This window comes from Macaca fascicularis, chromosome 6 (genome assembly GCF_037993035.2).
Source record: "Macaca fascicularis isolate 582-1 chromosome 6, T2T-MFA8v1.1".
Lineage (NCBI taxonomy): Eukaryota > Metazoa > Chordata > Mammalia > Primates > Cercopithecidae > Macaca > Macaca fascicularis.
The window spans coordinates 32,015,083-32,041,132 of record NC_088380.1 but is presented as its reverse complement, the minus strand read 5'-3'; the positions used below and the strand labels follow the sequence as shown (position 1 = coordinate 32,041,132).

At 39.3% G+C, this 26,050-nt stretch overlaps 1 protein-coding gene across 40 annotated transcripts in view; it reads left to right on the top strand.

The window, feature by feature from the left end:
• Positions 1-26,050, top strand: part of DROSHA (drosha ribonuclease III) — a 146,070-nt gene that overhangs the window by 83,915 nt on the left and 36,105 nt on the right. For all 40 annotated transcript variants that reach the window (XR_012413601.1, XR_012413600.1, XR_012413603.1 and 37 more), the window contains 6 exons: positions 1,972-2,110; positions 2,786-2,846; positions 14,285-14,344; positions 16,019-16,118; positions 20,231-20,333; positions 22,332-22,402. Coding sequence is in view for 36 of the 40 variants with exons in the window: in XM_073993231.1 (XP_073849332.1) it covers positions 1,972-2,110; positions 2,786-2,846; positions 14,285-14,344; positions 16,019-16,118; positions 20,231-20,333; positions 22,332-22,402 (534 nt within the window). In the remaining 4 variants the exon portion in view is untranslated. The remainder of the gene's footprint in view (positions 1-1,971; positions 2,111-2,785; positions 2,847-14,284; positions 14,345-16,018; positions 16,119-20,230; positions 20,334-22,331; positions 22,403-26,050) is intronic.

The window sequence follows — 26,050 nt, the reverse complement described above, 5'->3', positions numbered from 1 at the left end:
GCCTCTGCTACTTTCCAGCCCATTCTCTCACATTTATTTGAGATCATCCCTAAAAAAATTGACTAAAACTGAAATTTGTCAAATCTGAGTACCTTCTTCCAGCTTTTCCTCCTTTATGTCTCTCCTTTTCAGGTGCTGAGAATTCTAACTTCTCTGAAAGATGTAGTTTTTTTTTTTTTTCTTTTCTGGTATAGAGTTTTGCTCTTGTTGCCCAGGGTGGAGTGCAATGGCGCAGTCTCAGCTCACTGCAACCTCCGCCTCCCGGGTTCAAGCAATTCTCTTGCCTCAGGCTCCTGAGTGGCTGGGATTACAGGTGCCTGCCACCATGCCCAGCTAATTTTTGTATTTTTAGTAGAGACGGGCTTTTGCCCTGTTGGCCAGGCTGGTCTCGAACTCCTGACATCAGGTGATCCGCCGGGCCCACCTCGACCTCCCAAAGTGCTGGGATTATAGGTGTGAGCCACTGCGCTCAACCTAAAGATGTGGGTTTTTACGTTTGTTTCCAGAACAGGGCTTGCGTCAGAGATCTGGAAATTTGTTTTGGTCACTTAAAAATTTTTTTCAGTAGATTTAGGGGTACAAGTGGTTTTTGGTTACATGGATGATTTGTACAGTGGTGAAGTCTGGGCTTTTAGTGTACCTGTCACTTGAATAGTGTACATACACCCAATAGGTAGTTTTTCATCCCTCACCCTCCTCCCAACACTCTTCATCTGAGTCTCCAGTATCCATTATACCACTCTGTATGACCCTGGGTACCCATAGCTTAGCTCCTACTTGTGAGTGAGAAGATGCAATATTTGGTTTTCTGTTTCTGAGTTAATTAACTTAGGATAATGGCCTGTAGTTCCAACTGAGTTGCTGCAAAAGCCATTATTTCATTATTTTTATTGTGGAGTAGTGTTCCATGGTATATGTGTCCCACGTTTTCTTTATCCACTCATCAGTTGATAGACACTTAGGTTGATTCCATAGCTTTGCAATTGTAATTGTGCTGCAGTAAACATAGAAGTGCAGGTGTCTTTTTGATAGAATGACTTCTTTTCCTTTGGGTAGATACACAGTAGTGGGAGGACTGAATCAAGTGTTAGATCCACTTTTAGTTTCTTGAGAAATCTCCATACTGTTTTTCGTAGAGGTTATACTAATTCATATAGCTTATATAAAGTTCAGTGTATTATAAGCCTTCCCTTTTCACTGCATCACACCAACACCTGCTGTTTTTTGATTTTTAAATAATGGCCACTCTGACTGGGGCAGAGTGGTAGGTGGTATCTCCTTGTGGTTTTAATTTGCATTTCCCTCATGATTAGTGATGTTGAACATTCTTTCATGTTGGTTGGCCATTTTTATATCTTCTTTTGAAAAATGTTTGTTCATGTCATTTGCCCACGTTTTAATGGGATTATTAGTAGTATTATTATTATTTCTGGCTGATTTGTTTTAGTTCCTTGTGGATTCTGGATATTAGTCCTTTGTTGGATATATAGTATGCAAATATTTTCTGCCATTCTGTAGGTCGTCTGTTTGCAGATACTTGGGGAGATAAGATGGAAAGATCAGGGCTTAAAATTCAAATGGACAGACAGCTCCCTTTCCTGCTTAATTTAGGATGATACAAAGATGGTGCCCCCATGCTGAGTTTTTGTTTTGTTTTTGTTTTTTGAGACAGGGTCTCCTTCTGTCACCCAGGCTAGAGTGCAGTGGTGTGATCATAGCTCACTGCCGCCTCGACCTCCTGGGCTCAAGTGATCCTCCCACCTCAGCCTCTTGAGTAGCTGGGACTCCAGTCATGTGCCACCACACCAGGCTAATTTTTTATTTTTTGTAGAGATGGCGTCTCACTGTGTTGCCAGGCTGGTCTTGATCTCTTGGGCTAAAGTGGTCCTTCCACCTTAGGATTACAGGTGTGAACCATTGCATCTAGTTTATGCTGTTTTAAAGACTGAACTTATTTTATTGAAATTTTAGCTGGCCATGACTCATCCAAGTCATCATTTAAATTTTGGAATGAATCCTGATCATGCCAGGAATTCTTTGTCTAACTGTGGAATTCGGCAGCCCAAATATGGAGACAGAAAAGTTCATCACATGCACATGCGGAAGAAAGGTATGTCTGGATGATTTTAAGATGTGAAGATCCTATTTTGGCCTGTGTTTTCTGTTGTAAATTATTTCGCTTCTAGGAATGGTTCCCTGGGTGACTCTTTCACCATTTCATATTCTAGTGATTACTGACTCTTTTTTTTTTTTTGAGACAGAGTCTTACTCTGTCACCTAGGCTGGAGCGCAGTGGCACAATCTCAGCTCACTGCAACCTTTGCCTGCTGGGTTCAAGCGATTCTCCTGCCTTAGCCTCCTGAATAGCTGGGATTACAGGCATATGCCACCATACTTGGCTAGTTTTTTTGTATTTTTATTAGAGACAGGGTTTTGCCATATTGGCCAGACTGGTCTTGAACTCCTGACCTCAAGTGATCTACCCGCCTCTGCCTCCCAAAGTGCTGAGGTTACAGACATGAGCCACCGCGCCTAGAGCCACCGCATGGACTCTTTTATAATATTTACTTTGAGCAAGAACTATAATAAGGGTTGATGAGTTTTTTAGAAAAATTTCTTTTTCCTATCCAGTGTTTTAAATAATTGTTTATTACACTTTTAGACAGGTAGATTCCAAATCTTTTAAAATCACATTGACATGAGATAATTTTTTTCTACTGTAATATGATGGTCCTATAATTCTTCTATCCGTATTTACTTGTGTATTTGTTTTTATTTTAAATAGGGATTAACACCTTGATAAATATTATGTCACGCCTTGGCCAAGATGACCCAACTCCCTCAAGGTAAAGCTGATTTTTAAAAAACAACTTGATTGATATGTAATTCACATACTATACAATTTACTCATTTAAAGCATACAATTCAGGGTTTTTAGTAAGTTCACAAAATTGTGTATCCATGGCCATTATCTAATTTTGCAACATTGACATTACCCCAAAGAGAAACCCGGTACCCATTAGTAATCTCTCCCCATGTTCCTTAGCCTGCCCAGTCCTAGGCAACCACCAATTTATTTTCAACCTCTATGGATTTGTCTCTTCTGAACATTTTATGTGAAAGGTATCATGTAAGTCAGTTCTTTGCAATTGTCTTCTTTTACCTAGCATGTTTTCAGGATTTGTCCATAGTATGGTATGTGTCAATACTTCATTGTTTTTATTGCTAAGTAATATTCCATGATGTGAGCATACCATATTTTATGTATCTGTCCTTCAGTTAATGGACATTTAGATTGTTTGTACTTTTTGGCTGGTGAATAATGCTGCTGTGAATATTTATGTACAGATTTTGTTTGGACATATATTTTGATTTCCCTTGGGTATACACTTAGGAGTAGAATTGCTGGGTCATATGGTAACTCTGTTTAACCTTTTAAGGAACTGCCAGACTGTTTTCCCAAGTGGCTGCACCATCTTATATTCCCAGCAGCAATATAGCAGGGATCCAATGTCTTTACATTTTTGTCAACACTTGTTATTGTCTGTCTTTTTTATTCTAGCCCTTCTATTCTAGTAAATATGAAGTATTATGTCATTGTGGTTTTGATTTGCATTTCCATCAGAGCTCATGAAATTGAGCATCTTTTCATGTGCTTATTGACTATTTGTTCATCTTCTTCGGAGAAATATCTGTTCAAATCCTTTTCCCATTTTTAATTGGGTTATTCTAAATTATTGAGTTATAATAGTTTTTAAATATATTCTCAGATACAGATTCCTTACCAGATTTGCAAACATTTTTTTCATTCTGTGAGTTGTCTTTTCTCTCTCGATGATGGCCTTTGAAGTACAAAACTTTTGATGAAGTTTTAACTATCCTGAGTTTATTGCATTTCCTCACAAACTTTTGGATTAGCTTGTCAATTTCTGCAAAGAAGTCAGTAGGGATTTTGATAGGCATTATGTTGATTCTGTAGATCAATTTGGAAATCATTACCATCTTTTAAAAAAATGTTTATTTAAAGTGTGGTTTGTTACATAGGTAAACTTGTGTCATGGAGGTTTGTTGTACAGATTATTTTATCACCCAGGTATTAAGCCTAATAGCTATTAGTTATTTTTCCTTATCCTCTGCCTTCTTTCGTTCTCCACCCTCCGAAAGGCCCCATTGTGTGTTGTCCTCCTCTATGTGTCCATGTAATCTGTGGCATTTGGTTTTCTGTTCCTTTGTTCGTTTGTTAGGGATAATGGCCTCCAGCTCTATCCATGTTCCTGCAAAGGATATGATCTCATTTGTTTTTATGGCTACATAGTATTCCATGGTGTAGAAGTACCACATTTTTTTTCTTTTTTTTTTTTGAGACAGTGTCTCATTCTGTTGCCCAGGCTGCAGTGCAGTGGCATGATCTTGGCTCACTGCAACCTCCGCCTCCTGGGTTCAAGCGATTCTCACACCTCAGTCACCTGAGTAGCTGGGATTACAGGTGTGCACCAGCGTGCCTGACTAAGTTTTATATTTTTGGTAGAGACGAGGTTTCGCCATGTTGGCCAGGCTGGTCTCCAACTCCTGGCCTCAAGTTATCCATCTGCCTTGAGCTCCCAAAGTGCTGGGATTACAGACCTGAGTCACTGTGCCTGGCCCCAAATTTTCTTTATGCAGTCTATCATTGAAGGGCATTTAGGTTGATGATTACCATCTTAACCTTTTTTTTTCTTTTTCTTTTTCTTTTTTTTTTACATAGAGACAGGGCTCTTGCTATGTTGCCCAGGCTTACCATCTTAATCTTAAGTTTTCTGATTCATGAACTTGGATGTCTTTCCATTTATCTGTCTTTTAAAATTTTTTCAAAATGTTTTATGGTTTTCAGAGTATACATTTTGCACATCTTTTGCAAAATTTATTCTGAAGTATGTTATTCTTTTTTGTGCTGTTATAAATGGAATCTTTTTTTTTTTTTTTTGAGATGGAGTCTCGCTCTGTCGCCCAGCCTGGAGTGCAGTGGTACGATCTTGGCTCACTGCAAGCTACACCTCCCAGACTCACGCCATTCTCCTGCCTCGGCCTCCTGAGTAGCTGGGACTACAGGCGCCCGCCCCCATGCCTGGCTATTTTTTTGTATTTTTAGTAGGGATGGGGTTTCATCATGTTGGCCAGGATGGTCTCCATCTCCTGACCTCGTGATCTGCCCGCCTCAGCCTCCCAAAGTGCTGGGATTACAGGTGTGAGCCACTGCGCCCGGCCTGGAATTGATTTCTTAATTTCATTTTCAGGTTGTTCATTGAAAGTGTATGGAAATACAGTTAATTTTGGTGTATTGGTCTTATGACCTCCAACCTTGTTGTTCCTGTTTATTAGGTCTAATAGTTTTTTAGTGGATTCCTTAGGATTTTTTTATACATGAACTAATATTATCTACAAATAGCAATAGTTTTACTTCTTCCTGTGTAATCCTTTTAATTTCATTTTCTTAACTTAGTTGCCCTGTCTAGAGCCTTCAGTACAATACTGAATAGAAGTATTGAGAGCAGATCTTTGTCTTCCTAATCTCAGTAGGAAGCATTCAGTCTTTCACTATTGAGGATGATGTTAGCTGTTGGGTTTTTATAGATGCTTTTTATCAGAGTAAAGAAGGTCTCTTCTATTCTTAGTTGCTAAGTGTTTTTATCATGAAATGGTGTTGAATTTTGTCACATGCTTTTTCGGTAGCTGTTAACATAATCATGTCATTTTATTCTCTTATTCTAATTGATTTGGGGTGTTAAACCAACCTGGCTTTCCTGGAATGCCTCCCACTTGATTGTGGTGTCTCATTCTTCTCATGTGCTGCTGTATTCAGTTTGGTAGTATTTTGCTTAGGATTTGTGTGTCTGTATTCACAAGATACTGGTTTGTAGTTTTCTTTTCCTGTGATGATTTGTCTAGTTTCATTACAGTGGTAATACTAGCCTCATATAACGAGTCAGAAAGTTTTGTACGTTAGCTTTTCTTATTTAATTTCCTGGTTTTATAAGATACCTTCCCATATTGATATTCTCATTTATGTGTGGTCTTGAGGCCTTCGAAGAATCTGGGAATGGAATGGCCTAGGTCTATATAAACAACACAGTTTGAAAACTGAATGGAAGCAAATGCTTAATGGCTGATGAGGTTCTGGGGTTGCTTGCAAGGAGGATTATCTTTGTGTGTGAGGTACAGCAGGTTCTATTTGGAAAGCCAGTAGAGGAAATTACTTGAGGGTGGCTTTCTTTTTAAGATGGGGGGTTGGAAAGTGGAATAGCTATGCTTATCATTCTGGGGATCCAGACAGATGGATTAAAGGTGGACAGAGTAGGGTTGGAAGTGACAGGAATTTGAGGCAATTACTTCAGCTGCCCACTGGCCTCCACAAAAATTGCCAGCAATGGCTGACATGGCTTCCTTTTCCAATATCTCCTTCATGTGTCAGGTTTTTAAAAAATTGACTTGCCTTGAGTTGTTGCCTTTGAGGTTATCATAAACCAAACCTCTTCAATCAAGAGGTAAAAGGAAAAGCAGGATAGAGCTTTAAAATTCTTGTTTGAAAATGATCATCTGCCCATACACCTCACGTGATACTCTGTGAGAGTCTAAGATCAGAAAAGAATGAATTAAAACAGCTCTTAATCACACCCTTGGGGATGGTGTGACCATGGTTTTATTCTTCTCATGTGCTGCTGTATTCAGTTTGGTTATCTCATTCTTCTCATGTGCTGCTGTATTCAGTTTGGTAGTATTTTGCTTAGGATTTGTGTGTCTATATTCACAAGATACTGGTTTGTAGTTTTCTTTTCCTGTGATGTTGTAAAGTCTGTATTTTTATAAGTAGAATCCTAAATACCCATAGCCCTCTAACATGGCTACACAAACACCATAGACATGTACTTTTCAATGATGAAAATCTGGCTTTAAATCATCTTTGTCTCATCTTCCCCTCCCGCAGTTGTTGGTATGTAAATTATGTCTTTTGGTAACATCATTCGAACCCCATGATTTATGTTTTCTTTTGCTCTGTTACAAACAGGTGGCTTTCTTACCATGGCAGAAGGGATGACACCTGAGAAACTGTGTGATGTTTGAATTTACCATTTTGAAAATGATATTGACAGAGAATAAACAAATAATCTCTCTTGTCCTTTGACATTTGGCCTTTGCTGCTTGTGTTGAGAGGCTCTTGCCCTGAATATGATTTTTTTGCTGATGCAGAGTTGACCCCAAGTGTCTGTTCAGAGAGAGCCTCTTGGCGTTGGCTGCCAGGATCTGCTGCTAGTTGACTGCTATCAGCTAGCAGTCCACAGCTGGGCACAGCTTCTCACAGATTTACCCCAGTAAGACAGAGCTGCTTACCTGGGTTGTCAAGCATACCCTGTCCCTTCCCTGTGTGCTGATCGTCATTGTAAAACTTCCTCTGTAATGCCCATGTAACCTTGTAATATCCGGCTCAAATCCTGCTGGTATTTATTTTATGGTACATATTCTTGTTCTTCTGTGCACCCATAATTGTGTTATGGGGCTATTTTTCTTTACTGGACTGTAAGGATTTTGAAGTTCTATGGTCCTACCCATGTTTTTTCTCTCCATTCTTTGTAACTAGGACCTTTCACAGAACAAGTACTCAGTAAATAAGTATTAAAGGAAGGAATGCCATTCATCATACTACTTTATCCCAGGCTATTTACTTATTGACTAGATAAATAGGGCAACGGGGGGGATCAAGAAGGGTTATGGTCAGCAGTTTAAATGGCTGGGTAGTATCTTTCTTAATCTCATTTGGGTTGGGCTAGGGTTTACAAAAAAGGCAAAGGCATGAAGCCTTAAAATTAATAAATAATTCTTGATAGCCTGGCTGCCCATGAAAACTACAAAATAATTAACTTTTATGATGCTGTTATCTCAAGTGAATATGCCACCCATAATTTTAAAAACGTCAGTGTTTAACCAACTAAATGTGAGCTGAATAGTTATATTTAATTCATTCATGCAAATTGTGATGAACTGTTACCACAAAAAAGGGTGTCTGAAGGATTAGGCCTTTGGTGGCATTCAAGTAATACATGTATTATCAGTAAGACCCTTGGGAAGGAGGGGCCAGAAGAGTAGCAATGGAAAAAAGGGGAAAATCAAGCTGCCTTGGTTTGATTTGATTTTTTCTTCTTTTGGAGAGTCATTGCTACATATAATGCATAAAAATCTTGGCCAGGCACTGTGGCTCATGCCTGTAATTCCAGCACTTTGGGAGGCCGAGGTGGGTGGATCACCTGAGGTCAGGAGTTCAAGTCCAGCCTGGCCAACATGATGAAACCCTGTCTCTACTAAAAACACAAAAATCAGCCAGGCATGGTGGTGGCCTCCTGTAATCCCAACTACTCAGGTGGTTGAGGCAGGAGAATCACTTGAACCCAGGAGGTGGAGGTTGCAGTGAGCCAAGATCATGTGACAGAGTGAGACTCTGTCTCAAAAAAAAAAAAAAAAAAAAATTATTGGACCAACAGAGAGACACATACGGACTATTTGTTAATGTCTCTGTATTTAAGGAAATGGTAGTTGCAAGTATATTTTGCATTAAAAGCACAATAATATATATTAAATATATATATAAATTCCACTGAATGAATTTACCACCCTAAATGCTTCAAGTTAATTCCGAAGTCCAGTAGTTTCAGATCTACTAGGTCTGTGGCCTGTCCTCCCTACAAGTGTCCAGGCAGATGCGGTGAGGTGAAGGAATCCTGAACTGGGTAGAAGTTCCCACTGACCTCCAAGGCCCCCTCTAGCTCTACTCTGTGAGTCACTGCTTGAGGCTTGGGATGCCAGAGTGCGAAAGATTCTGCCTACCCTCACTGGATTTGGCCTATCCCGAGATGGCTTTCCTTGGAGTGAATGGCACCTTACAGTACTTACTGTTACAGGGAGATTGTTGTGTTTTATAAAGTGCATTCCTCAGACAAAATGTCCTGTATAAATGTTACGTTAATCTACATTTCATAATGCCTCTGTTGATTCACTTCTTAAAAACAATTGGAGTGTTTACTGCTTAGTAAACATCTCATCTTGGAACCTGCTAGTATTTATAAGGAGGGTGATTAAAGAAAGTCTAAGCAATGAAAGAAGGAACAAAAGATTTGCTACTGCTATGAGGACTAGCAGCCCACTCTTCCCATTTTTCCAGATAAACCATTGGCTTAGGAATTATACAGTATAATAATAAACTAAAGTGGTATTTAATCCCCATTCTTATTTATGGCTTATTGCCAGAGTTTAGTCATAATGTAGATACAGAAAAACATATGTTGGATATTTAATAAATGGCAGACTCTCTATTGAATAAACCTGGTTAGAACCATGACCTTGTATTTCAACAAAATGAATAATAATTCAACTTTGTGGTTATTAAAACCCTAGACATAGTTTTTGTCTCCATGAAAGTTTATAAAAGAAATTAAGGTAAAACTTAAAGCCAGTATGACTTCATTTAAAATAATATTTGACTTCAAGCATATACCAAATATGACTTATTGTCATATTTGGCCAAATGTCTTATTATTCTTTAAAAATGCATTAGACATCCAAATATGGTTTGTCCCCAACTCCTTTGCCCCCAGTTTCTTGCTTTCCATGTGAAGATTTTTCTGTATAGTACTTTGCACTATTAGGAAGAAGATAAAGCCTGTGCCACAGAAAATGCATTTTTATTTTACTGGCTCATGAAAAAGAATTTATTTTTTAAAACTCACTATTTCTTTCTTATTTCTATCCTTACCCAGGACAGTAGCTTAATAGGTTTCTTGAAATTGCAGGAAGACTTAGGAGTTAACATCGTCTTACCATTAAATCATGCCTCTATTCCTTGATGCTTTCTCCAAGAATGATGGCAGATGCTTTTGAAGTTCTGGTGTATTTGACAGAAAGCAAAATCTCAGTATTGAAAAGTTTTGAAATTTTTTTTTGTTAATATAATGTGTTATACTCCACTGTGGAACTTTTGAGTCACTCTTGGCTAGTGGAGTGGCAACAAAAAAAAGTCCTTTAAAGTCTAGTATATATTTGGTAAAAGTAAGAAAAGTTTGTTTTAGGACCTACTGCTTTTTTTTTTTTTTTTTTTTTTTTTTTTTTTTTTTTTTTTTTTTTTTTGGAGACATGGTCTCCCACTGTCACCCAGGCTGGAGTGCAGTGGTATAATCATAACTCACCTCAGCTTTGACCTCCCAGGCTCAAGTGGTCCTCCCGCCTCAGCCTCCAGAGTAGATGAGACTACAGGAATGTGACACTGCACCTGGTTAATTTTTTAATTTTTTGTACAGACAAGGTCTTTCTTTGTTGCCTAGGCTGGTCCTGAACGTCTGGCCTCAAGCAGTCTCCCATCTCAGTCTCCCAAAGTGCTAGGATTACAGGCATAAGCCACACCTGGCCTCCCCCCCCCCCCGTTTTTTTTAACTGAATTATGAGATTATGAATTTGTCAGCTAGATATGAATGTATTTTCTCTTTCTCTGTCTCTCTTTTTCATTTCCCATTATTGGCTATTACAGTTGAGTATCCCTTATCCAAAATGCTTGGGACCAGCAGTGTTTCAGATTTTTTTGGATTTTGGAATATTTGCATATACATAGTGAGATATCTTGGGGATAGGACACAATTATAACTGAAATTCACTTATATTTCATACATATTTTATATATATGAAATATATATAAGATGGCCTTGAAATGGCCTTGAAAACCAGATGGGTTTAGACTAACATAGCCTGAAGGTAATTTTATACAACATTATTAATACTTTTGTATAGACAAAGTTTTTATTGAGCCTGTCACATAAGGTCAGGTGTGGAGCTTTCCACTTGTGGCATCATATTGACACTCAAGAGTTTCAAATTTTGGAATACTTTGGATTTTGGATTATGGATGCTTCACCTGTAATTGCTTTCCAAAAATGATTGTTTTCACATAAATTAAAGGCCATAAATTGAAAGGAGGGTTCAGAATCACTTATTCATTGTTCACAACTTACCAGATTTTTCCTATTACCTTTTATTTCCTGTAAAATTCCAAAATGTGGAGGAATAGTAGGGTAGAAGAATAAACTTACTAATGCAGTAAGTGAAATGATAGCAGTTGTGCTTAAATTTCTAAGTAGATGATTTGGTAGCTAAGAATAATTTACAAATATTTTAAATTTTCTACTATATATGGAAACTATAGGGATACTTTACATATGGAAATTAAACTGGCACACATGAAGCAGAATAATACAGATATGATCTAATTTTGTTGTAAATGGAGTGATAAGGGTTAAAGTTCTGTGGGAATAGGGGTGGGATGGTGGGAGTTAGCCCGCACCCCTGGAAGCTCCAGTACTTAGGGTCGGCCTGCCAGTTGGCTGTAGGAATGAGTGCGATTTGGGAGAGGTAGCAGGGAAAGGAGAGGGGATAGTATGTGCATGGTATAGTTGTGCAGGTTGATCAACATGGAGTTGAAAGTTGCTGTTAAAAGTAGATAAAAGGGGTGGGTATGATGAAACTAGATAAAGAATGGCCTTGAAAGCCAGATAGGTTGAGAGTCGACAGGCAGCTATTGAGTTTTTTGGGGAGATGTGGTTTGGTGTCAGAGAGATTTAAGAAAACCCCTGTAGTTAGGGAGGCCAGCTTCTGCTCATGCCCAAGCCTGTCCTTTGCTGTTTTTGCTCAGACCCCAGGGACTCTATGTGTCCTCCTTCCCTGCTCAGTGCATCCCTTTGGTTTTTCTCCCTGTGTATATCCCCAGACTCATATTTTCTCTTTCAGCAGCCAGCCTTGAATCAGACATTCAGGTTCTTCCTCATATTTAGTCATCCCCCCGCTTATCCTTCCAAGGCCTCTAGTGAATGCATGAAACCAAAGATAGTACATAACCCTATACGTACTGTGTTTTTTCCTACACATACATACCTATAATGAAGTTTAAATTATAAATTAGGCACAGTAAGAGATTAACAGCAACAATAATAAAATAGAAGAGTTATAACAACATGCCTTCTGTATGCCAAACCCCATGACATGCAGCTTACCTATGTAACAAACCTGCACATGTGCCCCTGAACCTAAAATAAAAGTAAAAAGTAAATAAATAACAGTATGCCAGCATCATGACTCTTGTGCTTTGGGACCATTATTAAGTAAAATAAGGATGACTTGAATAGGCACTGAGATACTATGACAGTCGATCTGGTAGCCCACATGGCTATTAAGTGACAGCATAGAGATACTAGAAAAAGGGATTATCCCAGGTGAGATAGGGTGGGACAGCACAAGATTTTACCATGTGGTAAAGAACAGCATGCAATTTAAAACTTATGTATTGTTTATTTCTGAAATTTTCCACTTAATGTTTTCAGACTGTGGTTGGCCAGGGGTAACTGAAACTGGAATGTGAAACCATGGGTATGGGAGGGCTACTATACAATTCCATACAACTTATTATTTCTCCAGCTTACTGTAGTCACAAGCAGGTTTGTCTCCACCACTTCACATATAGCCTATCAAGGGCCTCAGTGACTTCACAGGACTGAATCGGTGGTCTGTTCTCATCTGACTGGAGTCTAAGCAACATTGGGCATGGCTCACCACTTCTCTCTTGAAACACATTCTTCCCTATGGCTGCAGGATAACATGCTGTCCTTGAGGAGAGCATACTGACTTCCTTTTCCTCCTACCTCCCTGGCCGGGTCTCCTTTTCTGGCTTCCCTCCTGCTTGACTTCTCAACTTCAGCACTCCCTGGGTTCATTCCTGGCACCTTTTTTTCCCTCTGGCTGCATCCTCTCAAGTGGTGTCATATGATTCATCACCTGAAATTCTGTCTAACATTGACCAACTCTAAAGATTCATTAGCAACTTTGTCCTAGCCCATGAGCAGAAGTTTAGTATCTAGCACTCTACTGGATCTTTCCATTTGGATATTTGATGGGCACTTCGAAGTTAACGTCCAAAATGCACCTCTTGCTTTTACCCCAAACCTGTTTTCCTTTTGGTCCTCCCCTCCACAGTAAATAGCACCACTTCTCACAGGCTACTTAAGCTAAAGCCTAGACATTGACCTTCATTCTTTTCTTTCACTTAGCTTCCAAATCCCAACTCCAGCTATCAACAATTCTTTTCGGCTGTTTCTCCAAAATACATCCCAAATGTGACGGTTTCCCTCGTCTCCACTGTGACCTCCCCAGCCTAAGCCTCCCATGTGGGAAAGTCTCCTTGCATCTGCTGCAACCTCCCCTCAGTGCTTCTGTGTCCTGCACTCTGTCTACACAGCAGCAGCCAGTGTGGCCTGTTGAAAACCTAAATCACTTCATGTCATGTCTGTGCTCAACCAAAGGGGCAGTGAGAGAAGCACGTTAGTACTGAGAGGAAGTGCTCCATTGGTTTCACTGAGACGCAGGAGGAGGTTTTCCATGGGCCACCTTCTTGGTCCTTTCAGCCTTGTATGCGAACATGAGAAAATAACAGCCTGTGAGATACGACTTCATCATATAATTAAAGTGTAAATAAAGTGTAATCTGTGCACTGAAGGGGAAGTATTAATTTTGATGAGTGGCATTGGGCAGGGCTTCATAAAGAAGATAACATTTTTGCTGGGCCTTGAGGGGTGAGTAGATTTTCAGCGTGGCTCATTGTATGGGAGAGAGTAGAAGGCTCTGGGGTGGCAGGGAGCTTGGCCTGAAGAGGCACACTGAGTGTCTTAGGTGATGCCTCTTTCAGAGAATGGCAGGGGTTTTGGTGCAGGGCCCGATGAGTAGATAGGATAGGATAGGAGTGGGTAATGAGGCTGAAAACGTAGATTACACTTATTTTGAAGGACTTCAGATGCTGGGTTGAGTGTAGAGTTGGAGTGATGTGGAACTGGCTTTAGGACATTGTATCAAAACGAATTTTTCAGTGGTCAGAAAATCCACTGAAGGTATTCTTCTGTCTTCTACCTGATACTAGTAAGGAAATACTCACGATTGTTAGTGAGATACCACTTTGAAGGCTCTGGATGCTTTAAGTCTGGTTCCCAGGGGAAGGAAGCCCCCTGGTAGAAAGCCTGACCCACGTGGTGTGAAGGAATGCACCCCTCCTTCCCATTAGGCAGGTGCCAGGTGCCTCTGGGCTAAGATGGTGGTCTGTGCTCTTAATTATGAGGAATAGGGAAGGTGGTTTGATTACTAAAGGAGCTAACCCTCATGTGCTCTTTTCTTGCGGGGGTGGGGGGGAGTGTTAGTATGCTATATTAAGTAATCTTCTTAATTCCCATTGTAGGATTAACCACAATGAGCGGTTGGAATTCCTGGGTGATGCTGTTGTTGAATTTCTGACCAGGTAATTAGGCTTTTTTGTTTTTTACAGTTCCTCAATAATTACATTTTATAGGTAACATACTTATTACATTGCTTTCTTTGTAATTAGCCAAATAAGGCATTGATACACCATGTATTTTATCTGTTTTGTAGAGCTCAAAAGCCACATGTCTGTGGCTCTTGCCCTGACAACTCACACTCACTGATGCTGTAATGAGTGAGATTACAAGATGAAAGGCTGGTGTCTCTGTCCTGTCAAGTATATGTTAAAGTTGCTTACAGCCACAAGAGATTGGCTTGTCTTGGTCTAGATGCTTCAGAGCTTATATTCAATTTGTAAAGAAAGGGATGATTTTTTTTTTTTTTTTTTTTTTTTGAGACGGAGTCTTGCTCTGTCACCCAGGCTGGAGTGCAGTGGCCGGATCTCAGCTCACTGCAAGCTCCGCCTCCCGGGTTCACGCCATTCTCCTGCCTCAGCCTCCCAAGTAGCTGGGACTACAGGCGCCCGCCACCTCGCCCGGCTAGTTTTTTGTATTTTTTAGTAGAGACGGTGTTTCACCATGTTAGCCAGGATGGTCTCGATCTCCTGACCTCGTGATCCGCCCGTCTCGGCCTCCCAAAGTGCTGGGATTACAGGCTTGAGCCACCGCGCCCGGCCTGAAAGCGATGATATTTTAAAATGTCATTTCAACTTCTAGGATTTGTCTTTGATCCCTTTCTTACTCTTTCTGATCTCAAGGGAAGTAAAGCTTACAAGTAATTTTAATGACCAGATTTGTGTGTGTGTGTGTGTGTGTGTGTGTGTGTGTCTGTTTCTCTCCAGAAGTGTTTTAGGATCCTTAATTTGAAAGTAGGGGTAGGACGCCAGGCACACTGACTCACGCCTGTAATCCCAGCACTTCGGGAGGCCAAGGCGGGTGGATCACCTGAGGTCAGGAGTTCAAAACCAGCCTGGCCAACATGACGAAACCCCATCTCTACTAAAAATACAAAAATTAGCCAGGTGTGGTGGTGCATGCCTGTAGTCCCAGCTACCTGGGAGGCTGAGGCAGGAGAATCGCTTGAACCTGAGAGGTGAAGGTTGCATTGAGCTGAGATTGTGCCACAACACTTTAGCCTGGGTTACAGAGTGAGACTCTGTCTCAAAAAAAAAGAAACGAAATAGGGGCAGGAAAGTGTGTGTTGCTTTTCTATACTGACACAATTTCTCTTTTAAAGGGAGACAATACATGCTTCTCTTGGAACTCTCTTGAGCTGTTTTTTTTCTCTTTAGGTTATTTCTTTTCACAAGATGGACATAATCAGGAGAAGGGACTCCTCTCTCCAGGGGCCACACATAGCCCAAGGAAAAGCATTTGTTTCACTCCCAAGTTTTAGTATTAAATGTGTTTACTCCTAGAGTGTGTAATTGATTATTCTGCTCTTTGTTGTCATCAGAGAACAGATTTCAGAGAAACCTTTTAACAGAAATAAATGTGAAAATATGAGTGAATGGTGCCTTCTAGGTTTAAGCACATTCAAATATATTGTTCTTACCATTTAACTTTCAAAGACTTTAATCAGATCCTTTAGTTTGATTCAGCTGATGTCCATTGCACAGATACTGTGTGCCAGCCCTGTTTCTGTGACTCAGAGCCACAGACGGAATGTTGTGATGCGTATTTATTCATGTACTTCCTTTTTTTTTTTTTTGTAGTGTCCATTTGTACTATTTGTTTCCTAGTCTGGAAGAAGGAGGATTAGCAACCTATCGAACTGCCATTGTTCAGAATCAGCACCTTGCCATGCTAGCAAAGGTACAGAAAACATCTGCAGCATTTGTAGTTATGTCTGACATGCTCTTCTGCGGCCCATGCATAATTTTGCATTTGAATAAGTAACTCTTTAGGATATATTAGGGGTGTTAATATTTTACAGACCAGGAAGTATTTTTTGTTGGGTTTTAAGGATCCAGTCTTACTAGTTTTGTTACCTTAGTGAGTTTCACCAGCAGCTAATGAACTCCACAGTGAGGTAACTTGAGAACAGATGAAGAAAAATTTGACAGATGTGCATGAACTGAGTTAAACATTTGAGGAAAAGGAACATGGGAACAAAGCAAAAGAAATGAAATATGCTGTATTTTCCCTTTGTGTAATATTTCTGTAGTACATTTGTTTCTAATTTACGTTAACAAGCCGAATGATAGTTTTGAACAGAAGATTACAGACCATTTTTTATCCACTAGGGGTACTTTCTACACCTTTGAGAATCCCCCAAATCACAAATCCTATTAAGATTTAGGGCTTAGGCTGTTCCCCTAGCCTCATTGACTTAGCTCAGTAACTAACAGAACCTTTTTATAATTCAGATAAATGTGATCTGATTTGATGTTTCCATCTCCATATGATGTCTTATTAGAATAAATCATAGCTGATAAGCACATGGACACTTGCAGTGACTCATCAGGGTTCCAGTCCACACTCCTTCTCTTACAAACAGGTGGCTATGGACAAATTGACAAATTGTTGTTCTCTTCTCCAAGCCTCTGCTTTCTCATCTGTAAAATGGAAATGACATTAGCCCTTGGCATACAGCCTGGTTGTGAGAATTAAATGAGATTATGAGCTTTAATGACATCATTTATAAAGTGCTAGGCATAATACTTGTTTATAGTAATTACACAAAGATGTTAATAATTTTGTAGGGGCTGTTTTTATTGATGCTACCCATGTTCTTGTGATAAATCCTTACATTTTTATAGACCTTTGGGTTTATTTAATAGTAGGTAGAGTGGTGGCTCTTAAATCCCCAAACACTGAGGAGCCACTGTAAAAACTTTTGTGGGTTTTGCCTAATTTGTGTCTTTTCTTCATTTTGATATAAAAGTTTGATTTTGATAGAAAGAGTAAAGCTCATCCTAGGTTTATGACTGGTTTCTTAATTTGATCTTGCCAAGGCATTAATTATATTCAAAATGTGGTTAATTTTAGCTTATGTGTTAGCAATAACACAGTTTTATTTTATGTGATAACATCATCATTGTAGCTACAGTGGTAGGCTTGGAACTGGTTTTCGTGGAATTTGAGAAAGTAAATACTGATGTCTTAATGAAAACCTGTAAGCAACCAGGTAAGCTAACTTGGTTTTGGTAGGCTCACAATGAATGAAATTTCACAACTCTATGTAAAACTGCTTAAGTGATTGGTTGATTTAATTGTCACAATGCTTCCTGATCATTCACGTAAATGCCACTGGAAATACATATTAATAAGTAGGTTGTCACTCCTTTCCTTATTGTTTTTAGTTTAGGATGTAATGGAATGGCATAATTATTTTTCAAACACTTATAGGGAGAATATGTACGAAGTTTAGGGAATTGCCGTAGCACGAAACAGAAGCTATTATATAACCCATTGGGTGCTGTACAAAGCCATGACTAATGACAGAGGTGGCTAGTTTCTCCCTTCAGGGGTTTCTATGTGGTCTTCTTCCACCAAACCCAAGACTTGCTATTCCCATAGTACTCAACACCCATTGGCTGCAGCAGAAGCCTGTGGCAGTCCCACCTTTCTTCTGTCTAGACCAGTAGTCCTTAACCATTTGGGAGGGGAGGGAATTGATGGAGAATTGTTGACCCCCTTTGAGAATCTAATGAAAGCTCTAGGTCACCTTCCAGACTAATGAACATTTTAACACATAAACAGTAGTATACCACTCTAGTCTTTTTAAAAGTTGTACTGATGCCAGGCGCGGTGGCTCATGCCTGTAATCCCAGCACTTTGGGAGGCCGAGGCAGGCGGATCACGAGGTCGGGAGATCGAGACCATCCTGGCCAACATGGTGAAACCTTGTCCCTGCTGAAAAATACAAAAAAATTAGCCGGGCGTGGTGGCAGGCGTCTGTAGTCCCAGCTACTCCCAGCTACTCCGGAGGCTGAGGTAGAATGGCATGAACCCTGGAGGTGGAGCTTGCATTGAGCCTAGATCGCGCCATTGCACTCCAGCCTGGGCGACAGAGCAAGACTCTGCCTCAAAAAAAAAAAAAAAAAAGTTGTACTAATGCCTACATGGAAAAATAAGGATATAGAGTAGAGACTAGAAGAAGTCAGGAAATTCACATCGCAGCACTCCAGAATACAGTAGATGTTTATAAGATAAAATATGGCTTGCAGTCTGCTCGCAAGCAGGGCTCCAGAGATAGCAAACAATTAGATTTTCCCAGTGAAGTTGTGAAACAGATGAAATTTACATATTCTAGTATAAACTCTTGCACTTTGGGATCAATTTTTAAAAAGATATTTTCTGCTATTGCATTTGTGGTAGTCAAAACTCATTTGAGTATATTTTATAATCACGGATTTCAAACAGTACAAAATACTACAGCATATATGTCTTATTTTTATTGTCTTTGTCTTTTTCCATTATGAGTAAATATGGATATAAGATACATACTGAGACACACAAAATCTATGTCTTTTGTCTGAGGACTGGTGGAACTCATATTGTCCTAGGCTGTTCATTGACTTGTGAGTTGTTCCATGTTATGTGGCATGTTATTGCTTAGTATTTATTGAATTGAATTACATGGTAAAGGAAATGGATTTATTGCATATTTATGCAATGTTTGTCTCTTTTTTATGGAAAGAATTATGATTTCCATTTATTCAATCTCAGGAGTTGTATAAAAAATATTCTTTCAAGTTGTGTCTAGTTCTAAAAGGCTGGAATTGATTTGTATGTTGTAATGCCATAGGATAAGAAATAAGCAGCCACAGAGATCAAAGTAAAGGAAAATTATGAGTAAGATAGTGAAATGAATCCAGAGGTAAAGTTAGTACACACTGACATATTCATCAGTCCTACACCTAGAACTGGGCTACAAATTTGGCTCTAAACTCTTTTGAGGCCAAATCAGAAAAGGAAACACAAAGCAATACGAGTGCTATTTTCAAAGCCCTTAAGATCAATCCAATTCATTGCTCAGAAGGTCTCACTGAACCCACAGAGAGATGAGTATGGAAACCTCATAAGGGGGACACAAGTGCAGAGATATCGGGGTCCCCAAATCCTCACAAAAAATAAAAATAAAAATAAAGATTTAGAAGTGTAAGGCATTTTGAAGTCTTCTGAGGATCCTCACTCTACCGCATAAAAATCTATTTTGGGCCAGGTGTGGTGGCTCACGCCTGTAATCCCAGCCGTTTGCGAGGCTGAGGTGACTGCATCACCTGAGGTCAGGAGTTTGAGACCAGCCTGGCAAACATGGTGAAACCCTGTCTCTACTAAAAATACAAAAATTAGCTGGGCGTGGTGGCGGGTGCCTGTAGTCCCATTTACTCGAGAGGGTGAGGCAGGAGAATCTCTTGAACCCGGGAGGTGGAGGTTGCAGTGAGCCAAGATCATACCACTGCACTCCAGCCTGGGCGACAGAGCCAGATTCCATCTCAAAAAAAAAAAAAAAAATCTGTTTTTTATGGTGCTGACATTGTCAGTACCACATGACTTGAGTCAAAGATGTAAAACTGACTTTCAGAAGTTTGTGTTAGGTTTGTAATTCTCTCCATAGGCATATTGGATGAACCCAGGGGATTATGGTCTCATAGCAGAGTCTTATTCCAGCCTGGGCTAGTGCTTGGTCTGAACTTGGAATTGGAAAGTTCAGATCTGATCAATTCTGAACCCTGCTTGAACTATTGGAGGTTGTAGAAGCCTGTTTGGGAAAGAATTGAGTTGGTGAAAACTGAGCTGTATTTATAGGACTTCTAATGCATGTTAAACTAAACTGTCTCTTAATATACTCATATGGATTTGTAACCATTCCCCTTCCCCCATCTCGTTTCCACACCAACCCTCTGCAAGAGATGGGGAGTTCCTATAGTTAAGATTTTGGCAAACTTTCTTACATTTTGTCATTGTGAATTTTGTAGAAACTTGAACTGGATCGATTTATGCTGTATGCTCACGGGCCTGACCTTTGTAGAGAATCGGACCTTCGACATGCAATGGCCAATTGTTTTGAAGCATTAATAGGTAATTTCTCTCTTCATAGTCTACTTTCTTGCATGTCTAAACAGTCTGGAGAGCACATAAAATTTTGTGTGGAAACTTGGGACAGAATTATTTGTTCCCAAAGTACAGGACGTTCCTAGTATGACACCTACCACCTTATAGTTATTTCAGTTCCTTCAGAGCAGTGAACATGCCTCTTTTTTTTTTTTTTTCCATTCTTACTGCCTGAATTGGTGTCTTGATGTCATGTAGATGCTTAGCATTTCATGAATTGAAATGAGGTGAATTAATATGGAGATGGATTACTTTCCAGATTTGAGTCAGGATCACATACATAAATGAACAGATTAGGTTGCTGAGAGACTCCATTGTTGCTTTTGATTAAACTATTTGTAATATTTCTGTTTTAAACATCTTGAAAACACCACATTTTTAAAACCCTACCCAGGGTTTGAGTCTGTATAACTGTTATTGATTCACTTGAAGCAAGACTGATGTTGACATTTCACTCCTCACTCAGGCACTTTACTTCCTTGGCTTCTTTTTGACTGTAACCAGAATTAGCCATTGGTACAGGAAAGTTATGAAGAGTTAATTAGCTGGTGATTGCAAGTATGTTTGCTTTACAGTGAAATGTTACAGTAGATTGACAATTTGATTTTTTTTTTAAGGTAATGATCAAGTACATTTTAGCTTTCAAAGGGCTTTGTTCTTATCATTTTTGCCCTCTTCCTTTGAAAATGAATATAAAAGCTTCTCATTGTAGTTTCATGCTTATGATAGTGGCAAGAGAATGTTTAATAATTATCCGCAGTCTTTTCACAGCTATGTCTGTTTTTCACAAATATGTCTATTTTCAAAGAATTTGTCGCATGGAATTACTTTGCTCTATACACATAATATTTTTGACAGTTGGTGTTACCATTGCCTCCAGAACCAGTCAGACATGATTCAATTTCCTGTTCCATTATTTATCAGATATGTGTCTTTGGCAAGCTACCTAATCTCTTTGATCCTCAGTTTCCCCATCTGTGAGATTGTGAGATGGAGATGGTGTCACTTACCTTGCAGAGTTGTCGTAATGATCTTAATATCTGATTCCGGCAGCATCCAATCCAGAGCAAAGTTCTACTTCCTTAAGCTGTCCCCCCGAATCAACTAATATAAACCTAAATCCTCTAAGTCTTTTCTAATGTCCTCCGACTGAGGTACCCCATGCTAGTGAAGATAAGAATGTGGAAATGCTTTGCATGGTACCCAGGACATAAGTGGTTCCCCAACCACAACAGTTACTACCAGTGTACTCTGACTATCATTGTTACAACTGTCAATAAATAATAAATGTCTTTAGTTGTCAAAAGCCCTGGTAACTAAGTGCCTTAACATTTTACATGGAAAAGCAGCCTTTCTGAAGACAAGTGTAAACATTTGATTTCAAGAAAATATGACTACTCCATTGTAATTGATACCAGTTAAAATGTTACCATAGTACTTCCTGGTTATGATTCATGAGTGTGTGTGCCCAATGCTTCCAAATTAAAGGTAAAGCTTCCTCTGATATTTTATTTGCAGATGTCTTCATTGATCTAGACCCAGGTTTTGTCTATCAGGTTTTTTTTTTTCCCCTTAGGTATCTATATATATTTGATCTGAAACGTAAACTATAAATACATAAAATAAAACTGAACATTTTCTTTACTGAAGTCCAGTATTTGTGCATTGTTCCCTTAGTAAGGTTTATACCTTTACCCTTCATGATAGTTAATATTTGGCCTCTTTTACTTACAATATTAGATTTAGATTTTAGTAAATTGAATTTCGTATTATTTCAGTGTAATTTGTAACACAAAGCATAGCAAAAAGAGGAAATATGTCACCTTTAAGACAATTGCTTCTGAACATGTTGATTTGTTTTCTGTGAGTGGTTTTTGGCTTGCGTTTTTGCTTTTTATAGAGATAGGTCATTTTCTTTGACTGTTGATGGAGACTCTCTTTTGGCGTTCTCTGTTTTTCATCTAGGAGCTGTTTACTTGGAGGGAAGCCTGGAGGAAGCCAAGCAGCTATTTGGACGCTTGCTCTTTAATGATCCGGTATTTCTTTCTTTCTTTTTTTTTTATTATTATTATACTTTAAGTTCTAGGGTACATGTGCATAACGTGCAGGTTTGTTACATATGTATACTTGTGCCATGTTGGTGTGCTGCACCCATCAACTCGTCCTTTACATCAGGTATAACTCCCAATGCAAGCCCTCCCCCCTCCCCCCTCCCCATAATAGGCCCCGGTGTGTGATGTTCCCCTTCCCGAGTCCAAGTGATCTCATTGTTCAGTTCCCACCTATGAGTGAGAACATGCGGTGTTTGGTTTTCTGTTCTTGCGATAGTTTGCACAGAATGATGGTTTCCAGCTGCATCCATGTCCCTACAAAGGACACAAACTCATCCTTTTTGATGGCTGCATAGTATTCCATGGTGTATATGTGCCACATTTTCTTAATCCAGTCTGTCACTGATGGACATTAGGGTTGATTCCAAGTCTTTCCTATTGTGAATAGTGCCACAATGAACATACGTGTGCATGTGTCTTTATAGCAGCATGATTTATAATCCTTTGGGTATATACCCAGTAATGGGATGGCTGGGTCATATGGTACTTCTAGTTCTAGATCCTTGAGGAATCACCATACTGTTTTCCATTATGGTTGAACTAGTTTACAATCCCACCAACAGTGTAAAAGTGTTCCTATTTCTCCACATCTTCTCCAGCACCTGTTGTTTCCTGACTTTTTAATGATTGCCATTCTAACTGGTGTGAGATGGTATCTCATTGTGGTTTTGATTTGCATTTCTCTGATGGCCAGTGATGATGAGCATTTTTTTGTGTGTCTGTTGGCTGCATAAATGTCTTCTTTTGAGAAGTGTCTGTTCATATCCTTTGCCCACTTTTTGATGGGATTGTTTTGTTCTTGTAAATTTGTTTGAGTTCTTTGTAGGTTCTGGATATTAGCCCTTTGTCAGATGAGTAGATTGCAAAAATTTTCTCCCATTCTGTAGGTTGTCTGTTCACTCTGATGGTAGTTTCTTTTGCTGTGCAGAAGCTCTTTAGTTTAATGAGATCCCGTTTGTCAATTTTGGCTTTTGTTGCCGTTGCTTTTGGTGTTTTAGACATGAGGTCCTTGCCCATGCCTATGTCCTGAATGGTACTACTTAGGTTTTCCTCTAGGGTTTTTATGGTATTAGGTCTAACATTTAAGTCTCTAATCCATCTTGAATTAATTTTTGTATAAGGAGTAAGGAAAGGATCCAGTTTCAGCTTTCTATTTATGGCTAGCCAATTTTCCCAGCACCATTTATTAAATAGGGAATCCTTTCCCCATTTCTTGTTTCTCTCAGGTTTGTCAAAGATCAGATGGCTGTAGATGTGTGGTATTATTTCTGAGGACTCTGTTCTGTTCCATTGGTCTATATCTCTGTTTTGGTACTAGTACCATGCTGTTTTGGTTACTGTAGCCTTGTAGTATAGTTTGAAGTCAGGTAGCGTGATGCCTCCAGCTTTGTTCTTTTGACTTAGGATTGTCTTGGAGATGCGGGCTCTTTTTTGGTTCCATATGAACTTTAAAGCAGTTTTTTCCAATTCTGTGAAGAAACTCGTTGGTAGCTTGATGGCGATGGCATTGAATCTATAAATTACCTTGGGCAGTATGGCCATTTTCATGATATTGATTCTTCCTATCCTTGAGCATGGTATGTTCTTCCATTTGTTTGTGTCCTCTTTTATTTCACTGAGCAGTGGTTTGTAGTTCTCCTTGAAGAGGTCCTTTACATCCCTTGTAAGTTGGATTCCTAGGTATTTTATTCTCTTTGAAGCAATTGTGAATGGAAGTTCATTCATGATTTGGCTCTCTGTTTGTCTGTTACTGGTGTATATGAATGCTTGTGATTTTTGCACATTAATTTTGTATCCTGAGACTTTGCTGAAGTTTCTTATCAGCTTAAGGAGAAGTTGAGCTGAGATGATGGGGTTTTCTAAATATACAATCATATCATCTGCAAATGGACAATTTGACTTCTTTTCCTAACTGAATACCCTTGATTTCTTTCTCTTGCCTGATTGCCCTAGCCAGAACTTCCAACACTATGTTGAATAGGAGTGGTGAGAGAGGGCATCCCTGTCTTGTGCCAGTTTTCAAAGGGAATGCTTCCAGTTTTTGCCCATTCAGTATGATATTGGCTGTGGGTTTGTCATAAATAGCGCTTATTATTTTGAGATACGTTCCATCAATACCGAATTTATTGAGCGTTTTTAGCATGAAGGGCTGTTGAATTTTGTCAAAGGCCTTTTCTGCATCTATTGAGATAATCATGTGGTTTGTGTCTTTGGTTCTGTTTATATGCTGGATTACGTTTATTGATTTGCGTATGTTGAACCAGCCTTGCATCCCAGGGATGAAGCCCACTTGATCATGGTGGATAAGCTTTTTGATGTGCTGCTGGATTCGGTTTGCCAGTATTTTATTGAGAATTTTTGCATCGATGTTCATCAGGGATATTGGTCTAAAATTCTCTTTTTTTGTTGTGTCTCTGCCAGGCTTTGGTATCAGGATGATGTTGGCCTCATAAAATGAGTTAGGGAGGATTCCCTCTTTTTCTATTGATTAATGATCCGGTATTTCTATGGAATAATTCGATTTTTTTGTTATGTATCATTACAGAAAATTTTATTCAGCTGGTCTTTGTAATTTGAAGAGAATATAGGAAAACAAAATAGTCAGATCTACCATAGATGGAACATTTCAAGTACACCAAAATGGCTTATTCAACTCTTGCAGATGGAAAGTTCTGTGGACCTTTACACAAGGAGTTTTTCTTTCGCCTGAAACCTGTCTTTCCTTATGGTCACTTATAAATTAAATATGGATACAAATGTAATAGGACTTCACTTCATTTTGAAGTGTCTTGAAGTTAATTACGATTTTATATTTTAGAATCATTGGGTATCTACCCCATGCAGGCTTAGTTGAAGTGATAGCCTTTTGGCTTTTCTGTGTATGATTTGTTTTTACATAAATTATGTAGACTAGATAAGTGTTTGTTTATTTTTAAAAGTAAGTTCATAGGGAGTTTCTGATAGGGCTATGGATAAAGCGTATGAAAGTACTTTTTTATTATTATTATTTTTATTATTATTATTATACTTTAAGTTCTAGGGTACATGTGCATAACGTGCAGGTTTGTTACATGTGTATACTTGTGCCATGTTGGTGTGCTGCACCCATCAACTCGTCAGCACCCATCAACTCGTCATTTACATCAGGTATAACTCCCAATGCAATCCCTCCCCCCCTCCCCCGTCCCCCTCCCCCCTCCCCATGATAGGCCCCAGTGTGTGATGTTCCCCTTCCTGAGTCCAAGTGATCTCATTGTTCAGTTCCCACCTATGAGTGAGAACATGCGGTGTTTGGTTTTCTGTTCTTGTGATAGTTTGCTAAGAATGATGGTTTCCAGCTGCATCCATGTCCCTACAAAGGACACAAACTCATCCTTTTTGATGGCTGCATAGTATTCCATGGTGTATATGTGCCACATTTTCTTAATCCAGTCTGTCACTGATGGACATTAGGGTTGATTCCAAGTCTTTCCTGTTGTGAATAGTGCCGCAATAAACATACGTGTGCATGTGTCTTTATAGCAGCATGATTTATAATCCTTTGGGTATATACCCAGTAATGGGATGGCTGGG